This window comes from Lutra lutra, chromosome 3, assembly GCF_902655055.1.
Source record: "Lutra lutra chromosome 3, mLutLut1.2, whole genome shotgun sequence".
NCBI classification, from domain to species: Eukaryota; Metazoa; Chordata; class Mammalia; order Carnivora; family Mustelidae; genus Lutra; species Lutra lutra.
The window spans coordinates 169,016,996-169,044,845 of NC_062280.1; the positions used below are offsets into that span (position 1 = coordinate 169,016,996).

Below are 27,850 nucleotides of genomic sequence, written 5' to 3' on the forward strand. Positions count from 1 at the left end.
AGATGATATTTAGATTTTGCTTTATAGATTGGCGATAAAGCTCCGAGTTAGATTTTAACTTGACTGGTTTTCTTCTTTTATAAAATATGATTAGTTTGCCTCAGCATGTTTCGATACCACATTTAATCATATTTCGTTGTATCTACTTTAGAAATGTTAGGTACTGGAATAATCTTAAATCTGTCTTAGAGAAGGCATGAATAAAGAATATTCACAATTTCAGTATATAAAATATGTAATTGTTTGCAATATATGTAAAAAAGAAGTCTTTAAGGAGGTAGGTATAACTAATGACAGGGATTATGTTATTTTCAGAATAAACTCAGTGTGTTTGGAAATGATTAAGTTTAAATACAGCTTAATTGGCAGATTTAGGATGTGTTGGGGATTATAATTAGCTGTTCCTAGGGTTCTGTATTTAATTCCATACCTCCATATTTCAGGCCTTTCTTCTAGAAGGTCTAGATATATGCATTATGGAGGCAGAACTTTTAAGTTCATTTTAAAGCAGCTTTTGAGTCCATATCCTTCTGATTTTTATTTTAAACATAGAAACAACAGGATGAAGTCAGTAGTTGTGAAAAATGAGGAAGTAAATGGAAAGATGTGGGAGCAGTGAAGTTTTGATGACTTGGTAAATATATGCTCAGGTCATCCTTAATTTTCAGGAATGAATGGAGCCAAGTCTCATAGTCAGTAAGAATCAGTTCAGTCCTAGAAATTCCTGGATAATTTTCTTTATGCCATAACTAATTAGCCTCAATTCAATATAAATTAAAAATACTGAAATACTTCTTTTTTCTATTTCAGTTTCCATAAAGCAAATTAATTAAGGAAGGGATGTTTATTCATATTTGCTGTTTATAATATAGGAACTCAAAGTTAGAAATTTCTTATTGATTATCCATTATTAGACTAAACTAGTTTTAATGGCGAGGCTGTAATTATTCTGAAATTTGAGAAGGTGTTAGGACACTTAAGTTTACTCTTAGTCCAGTTTTATTGTAATTAATTAATTTATTTTTTTATTACTAAAATAAGCCAGTAGATAGCTATCCCAGGATAGCTATCCCTTACTCCAATTGTAAGGAACAATAAAAAGAAAAGAAAAGAAAACAGCTGCTTAAAGCTTAGGATTTCTTAGTTGGTGTGATACAAATGTGAGTTTATAGTCTGAATTGGAAATTTCCCAAAACATTGAGTTTAATAATCTATCTTTTTTTAAAAGTTTCTTATTTTTAAAATTTTTTTATTCACTTTTTTAAGTTAAAGAAGAGTAAATGAAACAAGATGGGATTGGGAGGGAGACAAACCATAAGTGACTCTCAATCTCACAAAACAAACTGAGGGTTGATGGGGGGAGGGGGTTTGGGAGAGGGGGGTGGGGTTATGGACATTGGGGAGGGTATGTGCTATGGTGAGTGCTGTGAAGTGTGTAAACCTGGCTATTCACAGACCTGTACCCCTGGGGATAAAAATATATTATATGTTTATAAAAAATAAAATAAAAAAAAGAATAAATTGGATTTGGTCTCCTTCATTTAGTGGGTCTTTAGTATTTTTAAAAAAGCCTGTTGTCCTTATCAATTGGACTCTTCATTTAGTAGATCACCAGTACTGAAAAGCTCATTGTGCCTACTGCTAGAAAGAACACAAATTCTCAACTACTAAAGTGGAGAATATAATGGCATCTACCACTTCAGGATCTCTCTTACAATTTGGTATATTCTCATTCCGTTCATAAGTGATATATTAAAGTCACTCAAAAGATATCTAGTGGATATTTGAGGAATATGAAGTGTTTCAGGCTTCTTTGTTCCTTTTTCTTTTTAATATTTATTTGAGTGAGAGGGAGAGAGAGAGAGTGAAAGAGAGAGCATGAGCAGAGGGGAGGGGCAGAAGGAGAGAGAAACAGACTCCCCAGTAAGCAGGGAGTCTGATGCAGGGCTCTATCCCAGGACCTCAAGATCATGACCTGAGCCCAAGGCAGGTGCTTAATTGGCTGAGCCACCCAGGCGCCCCTTAAACCTTTTTTTTTTTTTTTTTTTTTTTAAATCTATCAGAGAGAGAGAGAATGCTTATATGCACATGAGTGGATGGGGAGGGGCAGAGGGAGAGAGAGAATCTAACCAGGCTTCATGCCTAGTGCAGAGCCTGACACCGGGCTCCCTCTCACAGACCTTGAGACCATGAGTTGAGTCAAAATCAGGAGGCAGAGGCTTAACCGACTGAGCCACTCAGGTACCCCTATAAAGTAGATGTTTTAGAAACATAAATGAGAATCATATTGATATATATTGACCTAGAACCACCCTCTAATCATGGACAAATTTCTGAGTTGGAATATGTAAATATGTTTTGTTCTTTTTTTTAAGTACTTACAGTATTCCATTAAGATATGCCATAGTATGTTAACCAAACCCCTATTGATGAATAGTTAGAAGTTTCCCAGTTTTATGTTTGATTTCCTTTTTTTTTAAGATTTTATTTATTTGACAGAACAAGTAGTCAGAATGGCAGGCAGAGGGAGAGGGAGAAGCAGGCTCTCCACAGAGCAGGGAGCCTGATGTGGGACTCGATCCCAGGACTCTGGGATCATGACCTGAGCCAAAGCAGCCGCTTAACCAACTGAGCCACCCAGGAGCCCCTATGTTTGATTTCTTTTTAATGTATTATTTTCATATTTAGACTACTGACTTTTTTTTTAATAGTATGAAGTATTCAGAACAGAGGAGGAAGAAAAAATAAAATCTCAGGGACAAGATGTTACATCATCAGTATATTTCATGAAGCAAACAATCAGCAATGCCTGTGGAACAATTGGACTGATCCATGCTATTGCCAACAATAAAGACAAGATGCACTTTGGTAAATGATTTTATATTACTGCTTGTCCCTCACCCTCACCCAAGTTAAAAGTTAACTTATTGAACAGTAGGTGGTGCTATAGTTCTTTCTTTTAGAGTATTAAAGGAAACCTTTTCCTCTCTCCTCTCTTTAATAATGGGAAGTATTGTGTAGAAGAAATACTAATCTTTCCCATTCTTTTATATGACCGATGAGCAAACGCAAGCCTATTTTCTTATCCAAATTTTCTTACATTCCCAATTTACCAGTGAAAAAGTTTTTACCTGAAAAAGTTAACATGCTTCTAATATTTTCATGTATCAGTGAGATAGCAAACCTTCTCAGTTTGATCTTCTTTAATATTCTCAGAATCTGGATCAACCTTGAAAAAATTCCTCGAGGAGTCTGTGTCAATGAGTCCTGAAGAACGAGCCAGATACCTAGAGAACTATGACGTCGGTACCTTCTTTCTGTCTCAATCTCAGTTACGGGCAAAGTTTTGTGGGATTGTAGATTCTGTTTGGGGGTTTGTCTTAAAACTGTAGTTTTGAGCACTTAAGGATTTTGTTGTGTCATTACCCGAAATATCCGTAAATATTGATAAATTGCCACTTTTCTACATCCAGAGCTGAATGAGAGAAAAAAGTTTTATTGACAAATTTTGAAAATGTTTTATGATTGGCTATTGCTTACCATTCCCAACCTATAATATATATATGCCTGCCAATACTCTATGTGTCTTTCACTGGGAATTTGAAACAAAGCTGAAGACCAATGGAAAAAGCAAAAGTTTAATGGTACATTCTAGACCACACTTTAGTTCTCTTAACCTCTTATTAATGTTTTTGCATGTGTGAAGACACAAGCCACATAATCTACTTTTAAATAATTGTACAATTTCGTAGAATTGTTTTAGAGTGGCATTTAAATTTCATTGGTTTTGAAATCTATTTTTCTTTTGAGGTTCTTTTTACCTTTTAGTAACACTATTACGTAGATGGTAAGTTCTCTAAAATTAGAAGCAGTGTAGTATACAGATTATTTGGCTAGAAAAATGACTTGAACAGAGTTTGTGCCCAGTAAATTCATTGATTTGATTTTGTTGTTTTAGTATTTTTATATACTTCAATTATCTTAATTTTTTCTTAAAAAAACCTGCAGATCTCATAAAATATCTTTATTTTCCACCAAAGTAAAATAAACAACATAAAAATCACCAGTAATCCCACCAATGAGAGGTAGCCACCATTAGTCATATTTTTTTATAGGGAGTATATATGTATATACACAATTTTTTAAAACAAAAATTTGATCACACTGTAATATTGTTTTATAACTTGCTTTTTTCATTTAACTTATCACAAACGTATTACATATCAGTAAGTATATATTTGACATCATCATTTAATGGCTGCATAGCTTTCCATTGAGCAGTATTTTATTTTACCAGTAAATTATTGTTGGAAATTTAATACTTTTCCTCTTTATTCACCATTTAAAAAATACTACAAGGTATATTATTGTAGCAAAATCTTTGCAAATATCCTTATATATACTTATGTACAGTTACATGTAAATCAACTCCTAGAACAGAAATTGCTGGATCCAACAGTTTGCATGTTTTTAAGGCTTTGACACTTACTGCCAAATTGCCATTCATAATGGTACTTTCACCCCAAATTTACTACTTTTGCCTATTTTCTTCATCTTTGCTAATAGTGGGTATTGTAAGGGCATTTTTTTTTTAAGTTCAAAAAGCTAAAATCTCTAGTTTCTGATAAGTGCATGCTTTTTGCTCCCCATTTGAAACTGCTGACTGAAGCTGCATGATTAAGCATAACTACAGCCAGAGCTGCAGAGGAGCATGTGACCTGGAGAAACAGATGAGATAAGCTTTTTCCGTCTCTGTCTGTGAGATGCTTACTTTATTTTAGTCCCAGTTGAATAAAGTGTTAAGGTGTCAGTTCTTTTTTTTTTTTTTTTTTTAAGATTTTATTTATTTATTTGGCAGAGATTACGAGTAGGCAGGGAGATAGGCAGAGAGAGAGGGGGAAGCAGGCTCCCCACTGAGAAGAGAGCCCGATTCGGGGCTTGATCCCAGGACCCTGGGATCATGACCTGAGCCAAAGGCAGAGGCTCAACCCACTGAGCCACCCAGGCGCCCTAGTACCCAAGACGTCAGTTCTAACAAATAATTTAAATAACTCCCACTTCACATCTGGAAGTTACAAGTAATCAGTTCATCTCTTTCCTAAGTCTTCAGGGATTTGTGGGTTGAAAGTTAGAGAATTCATTTGGTTACCCAGAAATCATTCTTTTTTTTTTTTTTTGGTTACCCAGAAATCATTCTTTAATATTAAACTCTTCCTAATTTTCTTCCAATTTGTTATCTCTTAACAAAGCTTTAGATGTTAGAATTTAGCATTGTTGTTTTCTTTTAAAAATTTGGATATAATCATTTTTTCCAATTAATATCTTGTGTTCTTATTACAGGCTATTCGAGTCACTCATGAGACCAGTGCCCATGAAGGTCAGACTGAGGTATTTCACATTTTTCAAAACTTTTCTTGCCTGTGTAAGTTTAACCCTGGTGTTGTTGTATGGCATGTAGTTTTAGAAAATCACTTGGACATTTTTTTTCCTTTGAGGGAATCTGCTTATATAAAAGTAGTCATGAAGTAGCTCAAGAACATGTATCGATAAACTATTAATAGGCACTTTGGTATTGGCCATCGCAGTTTGATCATTTAGAAGGATTGCAGACTGTGGGCGGGTTGTATCTTCCTTATTAGATTCTTCTGACTTGTGCAAGTGTTTTGAGAAAAATAGCTGTGTGATAGTACAAGCAGATGAACCTGTAGGATTTTCAAGACTTTTAATCATGCCCAACCTCCAGCAAAAAGCCCCATCCTTCTCTTTGCTCACTAAATTTGTTTGGGGCAATATGATGATTTCTGCCATCTTCATTCTGATAGTAGTTCTTTACCTGGGTCAACTCTCCTCTTCTTATTTTGTCTCTCTCATTCTGTCTCTCTCTCTCTTTTTTTTTTCTTTTTTTTTGTTCTCTTGGTTTCTCTCATTCTCTCATTCCCTCTCCATTTCTTTTCCTTCCCTCCAAGCCTCATGTTCCTACTCTTGGAGGAAGTTTGTCAAAAGGTATTTCAGTCAAAACAAATAGAGTTTAATTAAAGTCGTTTGGTAAATTTATAACACATTTAAGTGCTAACACCAGAGAATTATAGATTTTCTTTTCTCTTATACATGTGTGACTTGAAACCAGGTTTTTTCACATACAGAGATCATATTGCCTTTATGCTTTAACAATACTTGGAAAAATACTTGAAAAATATCTAATCTAAAAATATTGTTCTTAAATATATTCACTATCTCCAGAAAGTGTTTTTGTTTTTTTTTTTTTAAGGAGAAAACAATTCAATACTGTGGTATAACTGCAGCTTTTCATAGATTATACTGGATAACTGAGTGTTTAGAATAAAGCTGTCTAGGAATTTAAACACTAATTCTCCCTATATATACCGTCTTGGTTGCTCTCAAGTTCTGTTTTCAGGGGTGTAGACTATTGCTTTTTGACTAAGTTTACACACACATACACACACACACGGCATCTCTAAATGACTGTAACACTTGATTGGAAATTAATGAAATGCTCCCTTTTTAAATTGCTTTGTATGGTCCTAAGCATGTTCTTCATCTTCACTGTGCTTTGCTTTCTTGTTGGTAAACTTACAGTATTAAAATTAGCAATGATGATGATCAGCATGAGATTTTTATAAAATATGAAGACAGTAATTTATAGTAGAGCTATTAAATGCTTTAATGCATGTTTACTTCAAAAAATTTTCTCTGTAATACCTTCTTTTGCCTTCTTTTTCATGGCTTTATCCATATTATGCTTCAGTAATTCTTTTTAGATGATGTTCACAGTTTTTTCCAGACCTACTTTTCTTCATCTTAATTTTTTTTAAAGTATTCACATTCTTTTTTTTTTTTTAAGATTTTATTTATTTATTTATTTATTTGACACAGAGAGAGGAGAGACAGTGAGAGAGGTAACACAACCAGGGAGAGTGGGAGAGGGAGAAGGATGCTTCCTGCGAGCAGGGGCTCGATGCGGGACTTGATTCCAGGACCCTGGGATCATGACCTGAGCCGGAGGCAGACACCTAACAACTGAGCCACCCAGGCACCCCTCCACTTTTCTTCATTTTAATCTTAAACTTTTAGACATTACCTAAATGACCTGAATGACCACCAATATTTTAGAATGCACTTGTCCTTGTTTGAGCTTATTATGTTGTACTTTCAACTTTTTCTTCCCTTTATTTTTCCTGTTTCTTATAATAGTTGCATCATACATTTTCCCCATTATCACTAATCGAATACGAATTTATTTCATTTCTTCCTAGAAGATCAGCTTCTTACGTAGATCCTCAATCTTAATCTTTATTCTATTACTCATTCCTTTTTACACTATTCTCCTGGATTACTTTTCCTGAATTGTAACTTGATTTTTGTGGGTACTCAGATTTTTCTGGTTTTGTTTTGTTTTGTTTTGTTTTTGTTTTTTTTAGTGTGTAGAAAGCAGTGATTTTCAAGGTGAGGTAGGGATAGAAGTTAGGATTTTCTGGACAGCTTTTTCTAAATTTACTCTCAGAAAATTAATTGCCTTTGGTCATTTTGCATCTCCTATAGTTGAGGATTACTGCTAGAGTGACCCTATTTTTTTACGTATACTATATTCCCCCAAGTGTATTGGGTAAAAAAACGAAAAGTGTTTGAGAACCATTCCCCAAGCATATATAATAAATTTCAACTTCTTTAGCCTAGCTGTATTCAAGGTTTTCCCAGCCCTATCCTTCCAACTTTTCATCAGTGTTTTCTCTTTAAATATTTCTCTCTAGCCATCCCTCACTTAATTGTTGCTATGCTTTACCTCTTGAAGTTTACTCTTACTAAAAAAATTCCTTTGTCAATCTCTGCTTTTCCTACTTCTACCCATTCTTCAAGATTTGGCTTAAATACTACCTTCTGCATGAAACAATCCATTCCTTCTATTGGCTCTTTTTTTTTTTTTTTTTTTAATTTATTTGACAGATCACAAGGAGGCAGAGAGGCAGGCAGAGAGAGAGGAAGGAAAGCAGGCTCCCTGCTGAGCAGAGAACCCGATGTGGGGCTCGATCCCAGGACTCTGGGATCATGACCTGAGTCAAAAGCAGAGTCTTTAACCCACTGAGCCACCCAGGCGCCCCTCTATTGGCTCTTTTATGTGACTTCTATTATTTGCATTTAGCTATTTTCATGTTCTTTTTCACTTATTTAAGATGTATACTTTTTCACTTTCCCCCCTACATTTTAACAGCCCTGAAATTAGGATGTAATTTTACAGTTAATGTTGTAATTTACTTGCTTAGCTATGCATAAAATGTGACACATCATATAACGACTGGTACCTTACATTTGATGAAATGGGGTGTCATATCTACTATATTACTGTGGCTCTTAGACCTAGGATTGGTATCTGGTTCATTTGGATGTGCTCCAAAATATCCAACACCATTCCTTGCACGTGGGCACCACACATACTTATTATTTCACCATAATTCCCTCAGAACTATCTTTAGTGATGTAAGAACTAAACAGCAACAACAACCCCCCCATCCTTGTTTTTTCCATAGTTCTCTGTGTAAACAAGACATACCCATTAGCCATTTTTCTTCAATAGGGCACTACTCTCATTTTGGGAAGGGTTCAGTTCTTTGTTGTGTGGGGCTGTTTTGTGCATTCCATGGTGCACTATAAATTACTGTATTTTAGTCACTATTTTATTGACTCCCAGTCACTGAGGAAACAAAAACCTACAGCATACATTTTCAAATCCAGTATGAACCAGCTTAAAACTTTTGCCCCAGATACTTTTTTTGTGATTGTCTCGTTTCAGGTTCATCTGCCAAGATGGGCTTAAGAGTTTTTGACATATTATTATCTCCATTGTCTCTGTATTCTAGCACACTGGTTTTTGTCAGTTCCTGGAAATCAACTAAGTCTTTCTGATTCATATTTGTTTGCTTGGGCTGCCATAACAAAATATCACAGACTGGGTGGCCTAAGCAACAGAAATTTATTTTCTCAGAGTTCTGGAGGCTAGAAGTCAATATTATGGTGCTGTCAGGGTTGATTTTTGGTGAGCCTCTCTTCCTGGCTTGTAGATGGGTATTTGTGTCCTTACCTGGCCTTTCCTCTGTGTGCATATGGAGAGAGGGAGAGAGAGAGATTGATTGATCTATCCATCGATGGACTGATCTCTGGTATCTTCTCTTCTTCTTGTAAGGACACCAGTCCTATCCAGTTGGAATCCCACATTATTAACCTTAATTATGCCCCTGAAGCCCCTAACTCCATTTGGGGGTCAGCACTTCAACATGAGCATTTTGGGGGAATGCAGTTCATCTATAACACCATCTTAGTGCTTTCTATTGACTCAGTACTCTTCTGGAAATATCCCTCCTATTTGTGTAGTTAACACCTTATCTATGAGGTCACTTCTTAAAAGTCATTTTTTCAAAGAGGCTTTTCTTTTATCACTGTTAAGTATATCCACTTCTGAATTTTCTGTCATAAAATCCTATTTATTTTCTTCATGGAACTTCTAAGTGATTTGTAATAAGGTGTTTTGTTTATTTGTTTTTTGTTTACTTACTAGACTATAAGCCCCATGTGGTCATGGGCCTTGTTTGTCCCATTCACCTTGAATACCCAGGACAGTGCTTGGCATGTGTAGGCATTTATGAGAAATTACATACACAAAGGTAAGGAACACAAGATATAGGTTTGTATGCTGACTCCACTACTTTGTAGCTTAGACAAGATACTTTCCACAGCGTAAAGTGGAAACAGTAGCATCTACCCTATGGGATTGCTGTGAAGATTGATGGGTTAATCAGATAAAGTGTTTAGAATAGTTCTTGGCATGTAATGGACCTTCAGTAAATATTAGGTGGTAATTTTATTAGGCATTCAGAAAAATGAATATGGATGGCGGAGGATGAGGCTCTAATATGGTCCAGATGAGGCAGAGGAAGAAGTAATAAGGTGAAGCCCGGTCAAGGAGGGGCTTGGATTTTATAGGCAATGGGGAGCCACCAAAGGTGGTGCATTGAGTTTTCAGCATATTGAGTTTAAGGTGAATTTATGGGTCATCTGTGTGGAAGTTGGATATGGAGCCTAAAGCTTCGGGGAGATATCTGAAATCTTTTGTATTTGGGTAGTAGTTAGAATCTTGAGAATTCTATAGAGGGAGAATAGTGGTGGACCACAATAAATCCCCAGGACATGTTGGTGTTAAAGGAAGTGGTTAGAGAAGAGGAGCCAGTAATAATATGTAATTGTAGTGGTAGTCGTCACTGACATCATTGGTACTCTGTCAGAACATGTTCATGGAAGTAGGACAGGCAGGAGCCTTAGTGCATATAGAGATTTGTAGACTAAATGAGAGATCAGTAAGTCAAACCACCCAGATGCAATAATGTTTTCAGAATTTGGCCTTAATATGCTACTATTGACCAGTTGTCTGTTTTCTTGTATGGTTTTCCCCATCCCACCATCCCACCATGATACTTAGGCATACTTTGGCTAATCCAGAAATTTTTAGACAGTAGCCCCACCTCACTTATGTTTCATTAACCTATACTGAAAATTATTGCTTTCATTTTTCACTTAAGATAAAAGAACAATGAGCTATGAGGAACTTAAATAATGTGTTTTTAAAATTGTGAACAAGTATCAGTGATACAATAATGGAAGCAATCTGCAAGTCCAATGTGAAGAAAAGAAAAAAAATCCAAAAAGGTATTTAATTTGCCTTTAAACTGTACTTTTATTTTGTTGCTGCTTATCCAAAAAGCACTTTCTGGGGCACCTGGGTGGCTCAGTGGGTTAAAGCCTCTGCCTTCAGCTCGGGTCATGTTCCCAGGGTCCTGGGATCGAGCCCCACATTGGCCTCTCTGCTCAGCAGGGAGCCTGCTTCCTCCTCTCTCTCTGCCTGCCTCTCCATCTACTTGTGATCTCTGTCTGTCAAATAAATAAATAAAATATTAAAAAAAAAAAAAGCATTTTCTAAAGTTTGTCATTTGTCCATATTAGTCTGGGAGCCAGTCCAGATAAAAGTAGAGATCTTCCGATAATTTATTGTTTATTTAACTTTTTACAAAAGAATAAATTTATTTTACTGCTCAGAACCCTCCATTCAAGTTTATAATAATGAAGAAAAGTAATAGAAGGTGGCACTGTTGTTTTATTTATGGTTTTAAATAAGCATGCCAATATGGAAAGTGTAGCAAAAAATGCTTTTTGAGATAGATATATATATATATATATATATTTACTTCCAATCTTTTCTTTAAAATTTATCTTTTTTTAAGATTTTATTTATTTTATTTGAGCGACAGAAATAGCGAGAAAGAGCACAAGCAGGGGGAACAGCTACAGAGGGAGAAGCAGGCTCTCCGCTGATCAGGGAGCCCAGTATAGGGCTCAATTCTGGGACCCTGGGATCATGACCTGAGCTGAAGGCAGACACCCAACTGATTGAGCCACCCAGGTGCCCCCTCCTTTTTTTTTTTTTTTTTTTTTTTTTTTTGAGAGAGGCAATGGGGAGAGTCAAAGGGAGAGGGGGAGAGAGAATCTTAAGCAGGCTTCATGCCTAGCATGGAACCTGACTTGTGGCTTGATCTCACAACCCTGAGATCATGACCTGAGCTGAAATTAAGAATTGGATGCTTAACTAAGGGAGTCACCCAGGCGCCCCTTTAAAATTTATCCTTTTTTTTTTTTTTTGGTAAGATTTATTTATTAGAGAGAGAGAGTGTGTTTGTACAAGTGGGGGTAGGGGAAAAGGTGGAGGGAGAATGGAAGGAAAGAATCCCAAGTAGATTCCATACGGAGTGCAGAACCCATTCCAGGGCTTGATCTCATGACCCATGAGATCATAACCTGAGCTGAAACCAAGAGTCAGAGGCCTCTCAGGTGCCCCCCCGCTTTTAAATTTATCTTTAAAACAGAAAACAGTTAAGGGGCAGCTGAATGGCTCAGTCAGTTGGGCGTCTGCCTTCAGCTCAGGTCATGATCCCAGAGTTCTGGGATGGAGCCTGCACAGTGGGGAGTCAGCTTCTCCCTTTTTCTCTGCAGCTCCCTCTGCCGTTCCCCCTGCTTGTGCATGTGTGTGTGCGCGTGCTCTCTCTTTCTCTGCGTCAAATAAATAAATAAATAAATAAATAAAATCTTCAAAAAGAAACTTCAAAAATCTTCAAAAAAAGATCAAAGAATTTTGTGGGATTTTTTTTCTTTATATTTTATCTTGAGCATTTTCTTGTCTCTTCAAGACCTGCTCATAAAAAATTCTTTGTGGCTGTGTACTATCATGTGAATGAATCATAATTTACTTTGCATTTTTTTAAACTTTTGATATTTGTTTTGTTTGCAGTTTTTCAAGTTAAAACTATAATTTCATTAAATATCTTTATTCAAGTATTCATTCTAGGTTCTTTAAGTTACTTTTAGGTAGAATATTGAGACAAAGGGATAAACATTTTTAAGATTCTTGTTACAGAATATAAAATTGTCCTCCTTTCATTTGATCAACCACATAACCTGTCTGAGCACCTATAATGCAGGCACTGTTCTAGGAGCTGTATGTACAAAGTTGAATAAGACACATTTTGTGTCTTTAAGGATCCCTCACTTCAGTGCAGATAGCCTCAAAAATAACCCTTGCCAGGGTTAAATCCTATTTTTAAATTTTAGCATGTGTGATAGAGGAAATAATAAGTGATTGCTAATGACAGTTCAGAGATCTTTAGGAAAAGTTTACAGAATGAATTTAAATTGTGAAATTAAATTGTAACTTATTTATGATGAAATGTGTAATAATATTTTCTGGTTAGTGTTGTTGTCCTGTAAGAGGAAGTTTAAGGTTAGGTAAGGTAAGCAAAGGGTAACTTGTGATTTCAGGTATGTATTCATATATGTATACATAGTTAAAAATAAAATGTGTGTGTGTGTATTTAATTTGCTTTTTGACCCAATCAGTGCAGACTGTCAGTGGAGGAAAACAGTGTCAGGTTTCATTTTCATTATTGTAGAAGTATGGTTTCCATGGTTTCATTTTACTCTGCAGTACAGTTTTGAATGATTTTGATTATATTAGAATTGGGGTCAATTAAGATATTCACATTTATTTCTCTTCTTTAAGGTTTTTTTTCTTTCCTGTCTTTGAAAGAAGCTAAACCAATTAGGAAGAAACTTAGTTCTTATATAATGTACAGTTTAAGTTCTTTATATTCTTGGAAGAATCAGTTGGAAACAAATGGAACTCTGATGAAAAAGTATGCTTTTTAAGCTGTATAGTCCACTTCTGTTAGGAAATCTGAAATTGGCACTTTTTGATCTTTTTTCTACATTTACTTTCCTCACCTCATTTTCTTTATTCCATTCCAACAAGACTCAATTCTCAATTCTTAAAATTGAGAAATTCTCTGTAACGCCTATCCTAACTTCTTACACTTTTGCCTCCATCTCTTCTCCATCTCCATCTTTTTTTATTGCTGTTGCTCCTTCTGCATATCATTACCCAGATAGAGGCATGATTCGAAAGTATATGTAAAGTTGAGTGGAGGAGCTGAATTTGAGGGAGTACAAATTAGATTTAGTCATAATTGGGAAAATGTTATTGGAGTGGTTCTTTTCATTCCTCTATTTTCTTTTTTTTTTAAATTTAAATTCAATTTAGTTAACATAAAGTATATTACTAGTTTCAGAGGCAGAATTTAGGGATTCATCAGTTGCATGTAATACCCAGTGCTCATTACATAAAGTGCCCTCCTTAATGCCCATTACCCAGTTATCCCATCCCCCCCCAGCAAACCTCAGTTTGCTCCCTGTAGTCAAGAGTCTCTTATGGTTTGCCTCCCTCTCTGTTTTTATCTCTTTTTTCCTTCCCTTCCCCTATGTCCAACTGTTTTATTTCTTAAGTTCCACATATGAGTGAAATCATATGGTATTTGTCTTTCTCTGACTGACTTATTTCACTTAGCGTAATACCTTCTAGTTCCGTCCACGTCATTGCACATGGCAAGATTTCATTCTTTTTGATGGCTAAGTAATATTCAAACATTAACACCATGTCTCCAATCATGTAATCAGTTATTTACTATCACTAAAAAATGATTGTAGATAGATTAAATTAGTTGTTGAAGGGTAAGAAATGTAATTACTACTCTATCCTGTTTATGCTTTTCTTCCTCCCTTCTTAGGTTAACAAGTGCTTTGTCCTAAAATAGATCAAAATATTATTTTCTTTCTTCATCTTCTTATTTATTTATTTATTGGTTTTTTTTTTTTTTTGACAATATGAGGGTTTTGGAAATAGAGATATTAGGCTATTACTTATTTTAAAAGAAAATTCTTAGACTGAACTCAGGAATGTACTCTTTCAGATCTGACTGGGTATAACCCTTTATGTAAAAATGTCTTCAGCAATAAACTAGAGTCAAGGTTAGGTTTGGGATGGTGAGGTTTTTCTGTTTGTTTTGTTTTAAACCATATCTTTCCAAAATGGAGGATAATGCTAGGATTTAAGATTCTTTTCATTTGTAATAAATGAAACCTATTCTAACATTGCCAAAAAAAAAAAGTATTTCTGAGAATTCATTTGGCCAGCTTAACAATGGTAAGGTTGAATTTAATATGACATGTACAGATATAAGTCATTATATTAATAGAGATTTCTGCCATGGAGAATTAAAAATTGAAGTGAGAAAACACAGTTGTTAAAACCAATAGAGGAAAAGTCTTTTAAGACATTCTTAACTGTGGGCATCTTGATCTATTAGGTGAGCAAAATGAATACATTTGCCATCATGCAGATTTTCTAAGGACTATGTGGTGGTATTTTGTGTATTTTGATATCTAGCCCATGTTTCACTTTGACTGCTTTGACTGGATACTCTGTAGAAAAGTTTGCATCTTTTGCATGAATCTGGTTTTACTTTCCTCTTTTAAATTTGGACCTTACATTTAGTGTAATCCAATGTATTCTATGGATAGTTACTAAAAAAAATCTACAGAACTCCATTTAGAATTAATTTATAATTTTGATTTTAAACTTTTCAAGTTTTATATATGCGTATATGTTCTCATGCATTTGCACACATGTGCTCATACCTGTATGCACACACATTTATATTTTACTTCTTTTCATAGCATTTGGCAGCCCTAGGCAAGTTCCTAATTCTTTTTCTGTCCGTAGGCCATTTTTTTAAACTCAGTGGTATTTCTAACATCTGAAAGGACGTGTATCTGAAAGGACATGTACATACATTCGGGAAATAACTCTGAAATTTGTTTGTGATCAAGTACATATTTTATCAATGGGTCGATAAAAGGAACCATGATTTTTTATTTTTAAAGATTTTATTTATTTTTTTGAGAGAGAGACAGCGAGAGAGAACAGGAGTGAGGAGAAGGTCAGAGGGAGACGCAGACTCCCTGTGGAGCTGGGAGCCTGATGTGGGACTCGATCCCGGTACTCCAGGATCATGACCTGAGCTGAAGGCAGTCGCTTAACCAACTGAGCCACCCAGGTGCCCAGGAATCATGATTTCTAATGATCATATAATGAGAAGCTAAAATTATTTTTAGAAGTTGAATTTCTTTTTTTTTTTTTTCAGTATTTTATTCCAATTTCTACCCTGTGAAGAGAAGGAGATACTGTGAAGAGAATGCACATTGTTCTCTACTAGTCATGCACAGATATAGGTTTTATTTTTATTTTTTTTAAAGATTTTTATTTATTTATTTGACAGACAGAAGTCATAAGTAGTAGGCACAGAGGCAGGCAGAGAGAGATGGAGAAGCAGGCTCCCTGCTGAGCAGAGAGCCGGATGCGGGGGCTCGATCCCAGGACCCTGAGATCGTGACCCGAGCTGAAGGCAGAGGCTTTAACCCATTGAGCCACCCAGGCGCCCCCAGATATAGGTTTTAAAGCCAAAAAATTCTCGCTGCGAGGTGACGGGATGCTTGGAGTTAGGCATCATTTTGGGTGCTGCAGTGTCAATTGAGGAAGTTTTCTTTGTAACTCTTTATTGTCATTTATGGGTGAATAAAAATAGAAATTGAGGTGCTCAGTAGCTTCCAAATATTCTCATCTTCTTTTTTTTTTTAAAGATTTTATTTATTTATTTGACAGACAGAGATCACAAGTAGGCAGAGAGGCAGGCAGAGAGAGAGAAAGGAGGAAGCATGCTCCCCGCTGAGCAGAGAGCCCATGATGGGGCTCGATCCCAGGACCCTGAGATCATGACCTGAGCCGAAGGCAGAGGCTTACCCAATGAGCCACCCAGGTGTCCCTATTCTCATCTTCTTAATTCTTACTGCTTTTGAAAGTATGTTTGCCATCTTATTTTAATGATTAGTATAGTTATACTGTACTAATCCTCTAAATTCCTTAAGATCCATATATGTTACCCCATTTTATTGGTGGGAAATCTGAGAAATTACTTGTTCAAGGTCACATAGCTAGTAAGTAACCATGCTCTGAAGAAACACAATGTGTACGTAAATCAAAATCCTAACACAAAAAAGAAGAAAGGGAGGATTTTTAATTTTAAAGATTTGTTTTTGTCCTAAAAGCAAACTTAAATACAGCTAATAATTTTTTATTTAAATTCAATTAATTAACATATAGTGTATTATTTGTTTCAGAGGTAGAGTTTAGTGATTCATCAGTCTTAAACACTCAGTGCTCATTATATCACGTAACCTCCTTAATGTCCATCACCAAATGACCCCGTTCCCTTCCAGCAACCCTGGAGGTTTGTCTCCCTCTCTGATTTCTTCTTTTGCTTTTCCTTCCTTTCTCCTTCGCTCCTCTGTTTTATTTCTTAAATTCCATATGTGAGTGAAACCATATGATAATTGTCTTTCTCTGATTGACTTATTTCTACAGCCAATTAATACAAATATGTAATGCATTATAACTGTCCAGAGTTGTGCTGAATACTTTATTCCTTGTTACCCCTATATCTAAGTTAGCTCTTAGTAGATATTTCCTTATATTAAACATAAAATCTCACCCATAAACCAAGACAGTCTTTTGATTATCATATCATGTATATTTCAGAAAACAGTAATTATTTTAAGTATCTACCAGCTAATGATCCCTTCATGTTCAGAAAATTACATGGTTATAATGATATTTTTCTTAATAATAGGATGCCCATTAAAATGAGAAGATGTTTTGGGTGTAAGCCAAAATCTACTTCGTTTATTTTAGCATTTTAGAATAATTCAGATTTGAGCACTTAAATAACCTACCAAACCCTGATTTCTTTTCTTTTATTTTTTTTTTCTTTTAAGATTTTATTTATTTATTTGACAGACAGAGATCACAAGTAGGCAGAGAGGCAGGCAGAGAGAGGGGGGAAGCAGGCTCCCTGGAGAGCAAAGAGCCTGATGCGGGGCTCGATCCAGGACCCTGGGATCACAACCCGAGCCGAAGGCAGAGGCTTTAACCTACTGAGCCACCCAGGTGCCCCCAAACCCTGATTTCTTAATAGACAAGTTCTTTTAGGCAGATCCCCTGCCCCCTTTTTAAAAAATGTCTGTATCATTTCTTTTTAGCCTTTATAGTATTTCTAATTCCTTGGTTAATGTTAAACCGTTTAAATCTTTTTTTTTTTTTTTTAAGATTTTATTTATTTATTTGACAGACAGAGATCACAAGTAGGCAGAGAGGCAGGCAGAGAGAGAGGAGGAAGCAGGCTCCCTGCTGAGCAGAGAGCCCAATGTGGGGCTTAATCCCAGGACCTGGGATCATGACCTGAGCCAAAGGCAGAGGCTTTAACCCACTGAGCCACCCAGGCATCCCTAATGTTAAACAGTTTAAAGAATAGCCTTCATTTTTCCTACACACAGAGAGGTGTATTAGTTGAAAGAAGGTAATTTTCCTTTTTAAAGGGACACACACTCTCCACTTTTTTATTAAAGGTTTAGATCCTTTTTTAGTCTTCATGGTATTTCTATTTTTTTTTTTAATTGTTATTAAACAGTTTAAGGAGCAGTTGACTCATTTTCTCATATACAAGGTAACATGCCTGTTACCTGTGAAGGAAAAGTAATTTGGCCTCGTAGAACCCGGGAATTTTGGTTCTGGGTTTTTTCTTTCTTTTTTTTTTTTTTCTGAACTATTTATAAGTTTTGGAAAACAAATTCTTGAATTGTGTTTGGAGAATACAGATAAAGATAGTAATAGATTTCCCTCTCTGAATCAGATAAATTAGTTGACAATTGATGGGTGAGTGGATTTGTATGTAATGAAAACACTGAATTTAGAGCCAGGAGTCATGTGTTCTGCCTCTCGCTTTGACAGTCACTAGTTGAATGCTCTGGGCAAGTCAATTGAGTTCTTTTGCTTCTGAATATTAAAAAACCCCAACATTGTCATGATAAACTCACTCTCTGTATATTATTTTATTTTATTTTTTTTGGTGTTTTATTTTTAAACTCTGAGGATTTAAGTCGAAATGAGAATGCTTAAAAATCTCTTAAAATGAATGTTTATACCTAATTCTAATTTATTAAATTCCTAAGTGTTTTGTAAAGAGCAAAACATTTACTCTGCTTTTAAAATGCCTGGGGTTCTGAAAAGTCTATTCTAGATGTTTCAAAACATCACGTAATAAAGAGATAGATTTATAGTATATGCGAAGTGTTCTATATATATAGGTACATTATATAGTTGCATTACCCACACAGCAGAGGGGATGCAGGTTCAATGTTAAAGTCCTGGCAGATGTTGATGTTTTTAGTAATTTTAGTGAAATACGTAATTTTTAGCAATTTTGGATTCCTCTACCAGAACTGAAAAACCGAGGGAATGAGCTCTTTATTATGACTCTTCTGAAAGATTCAAGAATAAATTATACATATTTGATCTTTTCCAATTAGTATGGAAGACAATGAAAAATTGGATATTTAGTCTCAAGATTCAGTTTACAGTTTAAATTTTCATATTTTGAAAGGTAGCCTATCTTGGCTTCTTTTTTTTTTTTTTTAAGATTTTATTTATTTGACAGAGATCACAAGTCGAGAGAGAGGGAGAGAGAGAGGAGGAAGCAGGCTCACTGCCTAGCAGAGACCCTGATATGGGACTCGATCCCACGACCCTGAGATCATGACCTGAGCTGAAGGCAGAGGCTTAACCCACTGAGCCACCCAGGCAGCCCCTATCTTGGCTTCTTAAGCATTTGTGTTGACAGTTAATATGAAAATGTTAAAGTTCATGTAATTCTTTGTAATTCTACAAAGAAAGCCTAGGAGTTTTAAGAATCCATAATTGCATACTTCATATCAAAGTTATTTCATCTCTTGAAATGATATTACTTGACAGCCTTTTCCTGAATTATCATATAAATTTTTTTAAGATTTTATTTATTTATTGACAGACAGAGATCACAAGTAGGCAGAGAGGCAGGCAGAGAGAGAGGAAGGGAAGCAGGCTCCCTGCTGAGCAGAGAGCCAGACGCGGGGCTCCATCCAGGACCCTGGGATCATGACCTGAGCCGAAGGCAGAGGCTTTAACCCACTGAGCCACCCAGGCACCCCTATCATATAAATTTTTATTAGAATTGAAAATATATATGATGTACAATGTTATATCTAAATTATGAATTAGATTATCTTTAGAAATCATGTTATTAGAGAAAATATGTATATATTGTGTTCATTTAGCATTAGGTAGAAATAAATATGACTAGACTAAACATTTAGAATTAATGCTTCTAACGTTTAACATCTTAACATGTTCACTTATTTATTAAAAATAATAGTAAGCTGGCACTTGGACTATAAAATAGTAACAGCTTTCTTCCCCAAGACCTTCTCAAGGTGGTTAAAAGTAAAACAGTCATAATATAGTATTGTACCATCCTATTTTTTATTTTCTACAACATAAAAACATAGCCAGATACAGACACACATGCATACAAACTTAAAGTGTGGAACTCATTCAGCACGATATACTTTTTTCATTCTTTTCTCTTATATAAGTTTACATTGGAAGATGTGATGAGTAAAAAAGGCTAAAATCGCCTATAGATAATCTGATAGAGCTTGGACAACAATTGTATCTCCATTTTTAAATAGAAGTGATCATAATTTTTACTTTATAGGGTTATTGTGAGGATCTATGTCATCTATAGTTTAGAACATCTGGTATATAACGATAGTCACACAATGTTAGCTATTACTATTATTCATTGGTGAACATATTAAAGATACTTGTGTGAACCTATTTATAGCGTTATAAACCTATATATAGTTTATAAATGTAGAAAACTACAAACAACCTAAATATACAATTATACACACACACACACACACACACACACACATATATATATTTATGGTTCATCTATTTAACCATATTTAAAAAATAATATCTTGCCTTGAAAAATGATACAGATACATACTTATTGGGGTGGATAGATGCCCAAAATATATGGATAGTGAAAGAAGCAGCATGAAGCGTATGATCCCTTTTTATAAAAAGAAAAAAAGAAACAAAATGCTAAAAATTTTAACAAATTGCTAAAGGCCAAGTATAGACTAGTATGAAATTATAAAATTGCCGTAAGGGGCCCCAAAAGGGAAGCTCTCATTCACTCCACAAACCTCACTGGTACTTATAAGATAGACAAGACTAGAGAGAGACTTAAGGTACAAACCTGAGGAAGGGAGCAGTTTCTCCTTCAGCTAAGGCTCCAAGCCTTGGTTCTTCTCCCCTACAGAACAAAACCTAAAGATGCTAGGACAAAGCACCTTCTTTGGGTAAGGGAATAGATAAAACAACCTTTTTGGGGAAGGGGCAGAAAACAACGAGTGAAATAGTCAAAGGAGGAAAGCCTGGTTCTTGATACCAGGGATAGATAGCCTAGCTATAATGGTAGAAGCAATGGCTAACCCAGAGCAATAAAGAATATCTCTACCTTCCCACCATTAAAGACCAGTAAGCATCAATAAACAAGTGTCAAAAGTGTGTGAATGAGTCAATAACAAGGAGAGAGACCTCTGAACCCAGGCTCTGAGAAATAGCCTAAAGCTGTGGGTGGAACAAGAACACTGAAAAAGAAAGCATCCAACAGCCTAGCTGCTACCCTAAGCACAAGGTAATGCTAGACGAATTTTAAGCTGGTAGGTTGCTGAGGTTAAACGTAGCACAATAAAACACAAAACAGCTCAACCCCTGACTAGACTGATTCAATTCCACACACTAAAGGTGTAGCAGAAAAGGTATGCCCATCTCAGGCATAAAAAGTATTTACCTCAGTCTGCTCTTACACAGGATGTATAACTTTTAACCAAAAATTACAAGACAAAGAAGGAACAAGAAAAACAACAATACATTGTTATTAGACAAACCAGTCAACAGAATCAGAGTCGGATATGATCCAGATATTGGACCTGTCAGATGTAGTTTGAAATAACTATAAATAATATGTTAAAGACTCATGAGAACAAAGTGGACATGTACTAACAAAGAGGGAATATCAGCAGAGAGTTGGAAACTATAAGAATCAAATGGAAATGTTAGTAATGAAAAATATGGTATCCTTTCATGGGTCCACCAACCAGTAGACTTCACAAAATTGAGGGGAAAAATCAGTAAATGTGAAGACACATCATACTCATACTAGACCGCAGAAGTAAAATATACTGCTGGTGGCAGGGGGTACCCAGGGCATCCAAGAGTTGTAGGGCATTTCAAATGATCTAATACATGAAAAGAGAATCCTAGGAAAGAAGAGGCGAGGGTGAGATGGGGACATGGGACAGAAAAAATATTTCAAGATCTAATGGCTGCTTTTCAAAGAATAATTAAAGACCTCAGATCACAGCTTCAAGAATCTCAAAGAGCACTAGGTAGGATAATACCCCTATCCTCCGAAAACCAAACACACATATACACTGAGGTACATAATACTCAAACTACTGTAAACGAAAGATAAGTAGAAAATGTTCAAGGCAGCCAGAAGAAAATGATAGGTAAGATACAGAGGAACAAAGATAAGAATTACAGCAGGCTTCTCATGAGAAATTATGCAAGCCAGAACACCATGGAATGATATTTTTAAAGTGTTGAAAGAATTAAAACAAAAATATCTTTCAAAACTAAAGGACACATTGAAACAACCCAAAACGATTCATCAGCAGCTTACCTGTACTACAATTTGGAGCTACACAAAAACTTGGGAAGGGCTGGAAATGGAACAAGGGAAGGTAAATGTAAAATAAATTTTGTTCTTTTAAAAAATTGCTTTAGAAGATAATTAACTGTCTAAATATAACTTAGTAGCCATGTATTATAAATTTATAGCATACATTAAAATATATGGCATTAGCACAAAGGATGGGAGAAAGAATTCAGAATACTGCCATAAGGCTTTTAGATGACATACGGTGTAATATTATTTGAAGGTGCACTGTGACAAAAGAAACATTTTAAACCCAAGAACAATTACCGAAAAAGAAATATAAGCAATAAGACAATAGTACATATAAAATGGAATCATAGAAATAATCCAAAAAAAGGCAAAGGAAGAACAACAAAGAACAGATGGTGAAAGTAGAGAGCTGACAAGATGGTAGGTTTTAAGTCAACCATATCAATGATTACATGAAATTAATAAACTATAAATGGTCTTAATGTAAACCCATCAATTGAAAGAAAGATTATAACTGGTAAAAAAGCAAGAACACAATTATATGTATCTACAAGAAAGTCACTTTAAATGTAAAGACTTGGAAAGATTTAAATTAAAATAATGGGAAAAGATATACAATGCAAAGAGCGATCAAAAGAAAGCTGGAATAATATTGAAATTAGGTGATGTAGATTTAAGAACCAGGAATATTTTACAGTGATAAAGGACATTCTAAGGATAAAGAGATCAATTCACCAATAAGACATAAATATGTGTATGTAGCTGAAAATAGAACCTCTAACTATATGAGGCAAACACTGGGAAAACTGAAGGAAGAAATAGACAAATGCACAAATATTTGGATATTTCAGCAGTCTCCTCAGTAATCAGTAGAACAAGTAGACCCAGGAAATTAGTAAGACCTTAACATAGAAGACCTTCACAATGTTACTAAACAACTTGACCCTATTAACATTTATGAATATTTCATCCCCAAACAGCTTAATTATGCATTCTTTTCAAATACACATGGAATGTGCACCAGGATACACCATACCCTGGATCAGGAAATTAACAATTTTCTTTTTTTTTTTTAAATTTTTTAAAGATTTTATTTATTTATTTGAGAGAGAGACAGTGAGAGAGAGCATGAGCTAGGAGAAGGTCAGAGGGAGAAGCAGACTCCCCATGGAGCTGGGAGCCTGATGTGGGACTTGATCCCGGGATTCCGGGATCATGACCTGAGCCGAAGGCAGTCGTCCAACCAACTGAGCCACCCAGGCGTCCCAACAATTTTCTTAAAAGTGGAAATCATACAAAGAATGTTTTCTAGATTAATGAAATTAAGTTAGAATAGTTCATGGGTCAAAGAGGAAGTAACAAAGGAAATTAGGAAACATCTTAAATTGAATAAGATTTTTTAAAAATCAAAATATACAGGTTTCAGGTAAAGCAGGAACTGGGACTCTTTAACATTAAGTGCTTATAAAAGAGAAAAAAGAGGAGTTACAGAAAAATCAATAGCACTAAATGCTTACAGTAGAAAAGAAAAGGCAAGGATTCAAGATAAATTCATAGTATTAAACGCTTATAGTAGAAAAGAAAAGATCTTTTCAAGTCAGTAATCTAACATTTTACCTTAAGGTAGTAAAAGAAGAGCAAATTAAACCCAAGTCAAACAGAAGGAAGAAATAATAAAGATAAAAGCAGAAATCAATGAAATTCATTATTATACTAAAGATCCTGGCAGGAAAGCAAGAAGAAGAAAGGTCATATGGGTTAGAAGGGAAGAAATAAGTGTCTGTATTCATAGCATGATTTTTTTATGTAGAAAATTGTTTATTTAAAAATGGGGGATGGAGACTGTTGAAATGTTAATGTCATAAATGACAAGGAAAGACTGTTGGAAATATTCCAAGTTAAAGGATACTGAAAAGACGGGACAAGTAAATTCAGTGTACCTGTTCCTAGGTCACGAGGGAAAATGCTCTAAAAGAAATGAATAGGTCAACTAACAAATTAAAATATGGGCAGACTAGACAAGATATTATAGCAATCTAAAATTATGAAGGTGGTAACTACTCATGTTAAGTAAGAGAATTCTCTTAGTCTGTAGGAAATACCTTAAGGGTAAAGGACCATGATATATGTAACGTACCCTAAACCCCCAAATGGTTCAGGAAAAAAATTACATGGAGAGCATAAATGCAGAGGACAAAGCAAATGGGGGCTAGGATGTCGTGGGCAAAGAGTTCAGTGCTTCCTGTGCTACTTTTTTTTTTGCAACTTTATAAGCTTGATTTTTTTTTTAAAGTTCTTAAAAGGTTTTTCAAAAATGGTAAAAGAAGAAGGCCATTACACTTGAAGGGAGACTGCTTTTCTCCCAGTAGGAAATTGTGAGGGATTAGGTAAGGTCTGCTTATAGGAAAGAGAATGTTTGCTTGCTTTTTGCTATAAAACACAGTTCCGCAAACTCAATATTCCTCTCCTGGAATGCAGCTCTCCTTGTGTGCAGCTATCCATCTAGGCCCTCTGTGTTGCCCTCCCGTGAGCGTGAGCGCATGCAGACCTGTAGATGATCGTGCTCCTGGCTGTGCTAGAAGTCAAGTCCCTTTTCTCTGACCCAGGCATCCCAAGTCTTCTTCCAGCATCCCTGGAAAAGTAACAGGCCAGCTCTTTTGATTGAAAGGGTAAAATCAAATCCTAGACCCAGCGGTCTAGTTCTGTGAATATGTCTTCCTTGTCCCTATTTTCTGTTCTTTTTCTGACACTGAATTCTTGGCCAGGAATCCCTTTCCCATATCACCTCCCCAAACCTTCCACATTCTTTTGGTATTCACCTTCCAGTTCTACTTCTAGCTTAGTAATCTCTCCTCCTTGCTCAGAAGATTGTTGTTTTGTTCCCCTGCTCATTAGTCATCTCTCCTTCCCTTTCTTTCTTTCCTCCATTTCTTTTCTCTCTTCATCCATTTTTCTTCTTTTCCCCATTCTCTCCTTCCCTTTCTTTCTCCTATTTTAATGTAATCAGATTGAATACGTCAAACTTCTGATTAGACTGTGTCTGTGGGAGCAGACCATTTACTCCTGTATAGAGCCAAGAGGATTTATTTATGTATTTATGGTTGACTGGTTCTTATTAAGAGCCACTAGTTTTTTAAACCCTTATTGCAGTGATAGCTTTATTTTAGGTTACTGTACTGTTTCCACAGATTGAAAATACTAAAAAGGATCACAGAATTTTTAGGGTTGAAAGAGTCCTAGAAATCATTCGGGGAAAAATCCCTTCATTTTCCTAAAGAGAATAATTCATGGTTAGTGATCATTATCGCTTCCCAAGGACTCATAACACTATTCTTTTTTTTTTTTTAAGACTTTATTTATTTATTTGACAGAGAAATCACAAGTAAGCAGAGAGGCAGGTAGAGAGAGAGGGAGAAGCAGGCTGCCCGCTGAACAGAGAGCCTGATGTGGGGCTCGATCCCAGGACCCTGAGATCATGACCAGAGCCGAAAGCAGAGGCTTAACCCACTGAGCCACCCAGGCGCCCCTCATAACACTATTCTTATTGCTGCTTCTCACTATGGTTATAAATGATTATAATTTTTTCACACTGCCTTAAACTTTTATTTCATGTACTATTGTGTATCAGGTAATATTTATTGGAGGTAGCAATCATAAAATTAACATTTGGATTACCATTAATAAGTTACTTATTGTAAGCATGTGCATTTTGTGAAAAACTGTTGGGCCAGAGTGAACCTTTGTTCCGTAATTATGTTTGAAAGCATGATTCTCAAAATATCTAATTTTAAGAGGATTGTACCTCTCCTCATTAGAATCTGGTCTATTAAGTTAGTTATAAAATCTTTCCCTTGGAAAATGATGGTACACATCAAGGTTATTCTACACAATGGATTCTAGAACCAGATTTCCTGTATCCAAATCCTATCCCTGCCACTTGCTAGAATAATGGCCTGGGTTATATTATTTAACCTCTGTGTGTTCTGATTCCTCATTTGTAAAATGGGAATATGGTACCAGTCTCATGGATTGCTGGGAGATTAAATGAATAGATAATGTAAAGTTCTTAAAAGAGTGCCCAGGACAAAATAAATGGTACATATTTTAACAAACACTATTGATTAGTGAAAGATGGCTAATAGGCTATGGTAGTTTCCATTTAACTTGTCAGTGTAAGTAAGAGAATACTTAATGCATGTTATCAGCTTCAGAGGATTGCTCTACTCCTCTTTATATTTTAAAGGTTTTTTTTTCCCTCTTAGAGCTTATTCCCACTAAAGAATTCTTTTCATCACTGCCTATCACCATATTGTTTTCTTCTACACAGTATTCTTTGTGTTTTGTATGTGTTACATGTTGTGTGTTCTGTGTGTGTGTTCTGTTTTTTAAAACAATTTGATGTGATAATTCCATTATTAGTGGCTTTTAAATAATTCCATGAGACTGTGCTACACAAATGAGAGTAGGTAAATATTTTAGATGTATCCTTACAGAAGCTATGGCATATAACCTTATACCTTACTTATATATTTCCACTTTATCCAGTTTTAACCAACATTCATATATGATCCTTTTCTAGATTATGGTTGATTAAAAGTACTAGACCATATAAAGACAAGTATGACCATACGTTGCTTTTAAGAAAAAAAAATGATCGCCCAGTAACGTGGTCTAAGTAAAATGTTCTCTTTTTTAATTATGTAGTCCTCCTCGCCATCCTCATCACAGCCTCATTCTAGCCACTGCAGAACGAAGGCCTCATCATTGTGTCACCATGCATCCCTGCCCTGGGTCAAACGTAACCATGTAGGCCCTGCAAAAGCTACCAGTCCATCTCTCCGTCTTCGTCGCTGGCGACCCTTCTTACGCCTACCATCTATGGGTCTCCATTCTGTTGTAAGTGTAGTCAATCTTCCATCTCTTCTTCCAGTGACAAGGATAGTCCATTTTTTTCCTTACACTTCTTCAGTCTTCAAAGTGCTTTTCTCTTGGTTCACTCAACCATTAGCTTTTTCTCCCCCAATAAGATTGCAAGCATACCTCTATGCTTTGCAGTCTAGCTTGACTTTCACCAGTGCCTCGGTGAACATTCATCTTCCCACTCCATATCCCACCAGCATTAGGATGCCTGCCTTTTGATGAATACTGATCGACATTCATGACAATGTTTAAGTTCCTGTCTGTTGTTAAAGTGAATATGTATTCTCTTAACCTTCATCTCTCTGATTTCATTTAGTTGACCCAGGTCAACAAATGCTGTGTACCTTCTGCGTTCTTTGCCATCTCTTTATTTTTTTCATGTTTCTGAACATGACTATAGTCTCTTGTCATGCTCTGGGGTCACTTTACTTACTCTATCCTTAACCTAATCCTTCATGGTGTAGGGTGTTCATCTAAGCTATTTTATTCCCTGAGGTGTCTCAGGTACTTGGTTTAATCTTGATCCAATCTTCCCTACCTATTCAGTTTCTAAAGATCTTTTTCCAAGTAGGAGGTGAAGATTTTCTCCTTGAGAATTGCTTCCCACAAATTTTATGATTTCTCCTTCTTAGGTTGATAATATTAAAAACTAGTAAAAAGTACATTTGTTCTTAAAATCTTGCCAATTATCTTAAATGTTGAGGTTGATGATGGAATTCTAATAATTCTCATGATTGAAATAAATTGTAGGGTTAGGCAACTCCAGCTCTTTTCTTTCTGATGTTTTT

General features: G+C 35.6%; 1 protein-coding gene across 2 annotated transcripts in view; it reads left to right on the forward strand.

Annotated features, from left to right (window-relative positions):
* Nucleotides 1–27,850, forward strand: part of UCHL3 (ubiquitin C-terminal hydrolase L3) — a 48,029-nt gene that overhangs the window by 9,487 nt on the left and 10,692 nt on the right. Inside the window, exons 4-7 of one of the 2 annotated variants that reach the window (XM_047720158.1) lie at nt 2,712–2,868; nt 3,217–3,302; nt 5,341–5,388; nt 26,847–27,038. In XM_047720158.1, the coding sequence (XP_047576114.1) occupies nt 2,712–2,868; nt 3,217–3,302; nt 5,341–5,388; nt 26,847–27,038 (483 nt within the window). The remainder of the gene's footprint in view (nt 1–2,711; nt 2,869–3,216; nt 3,303–5,340; nt 5,389–26,846; nt 27,039–27,850) is intronic. The other variant, XM_047720159.1, reaches the window with a different exon arrangement.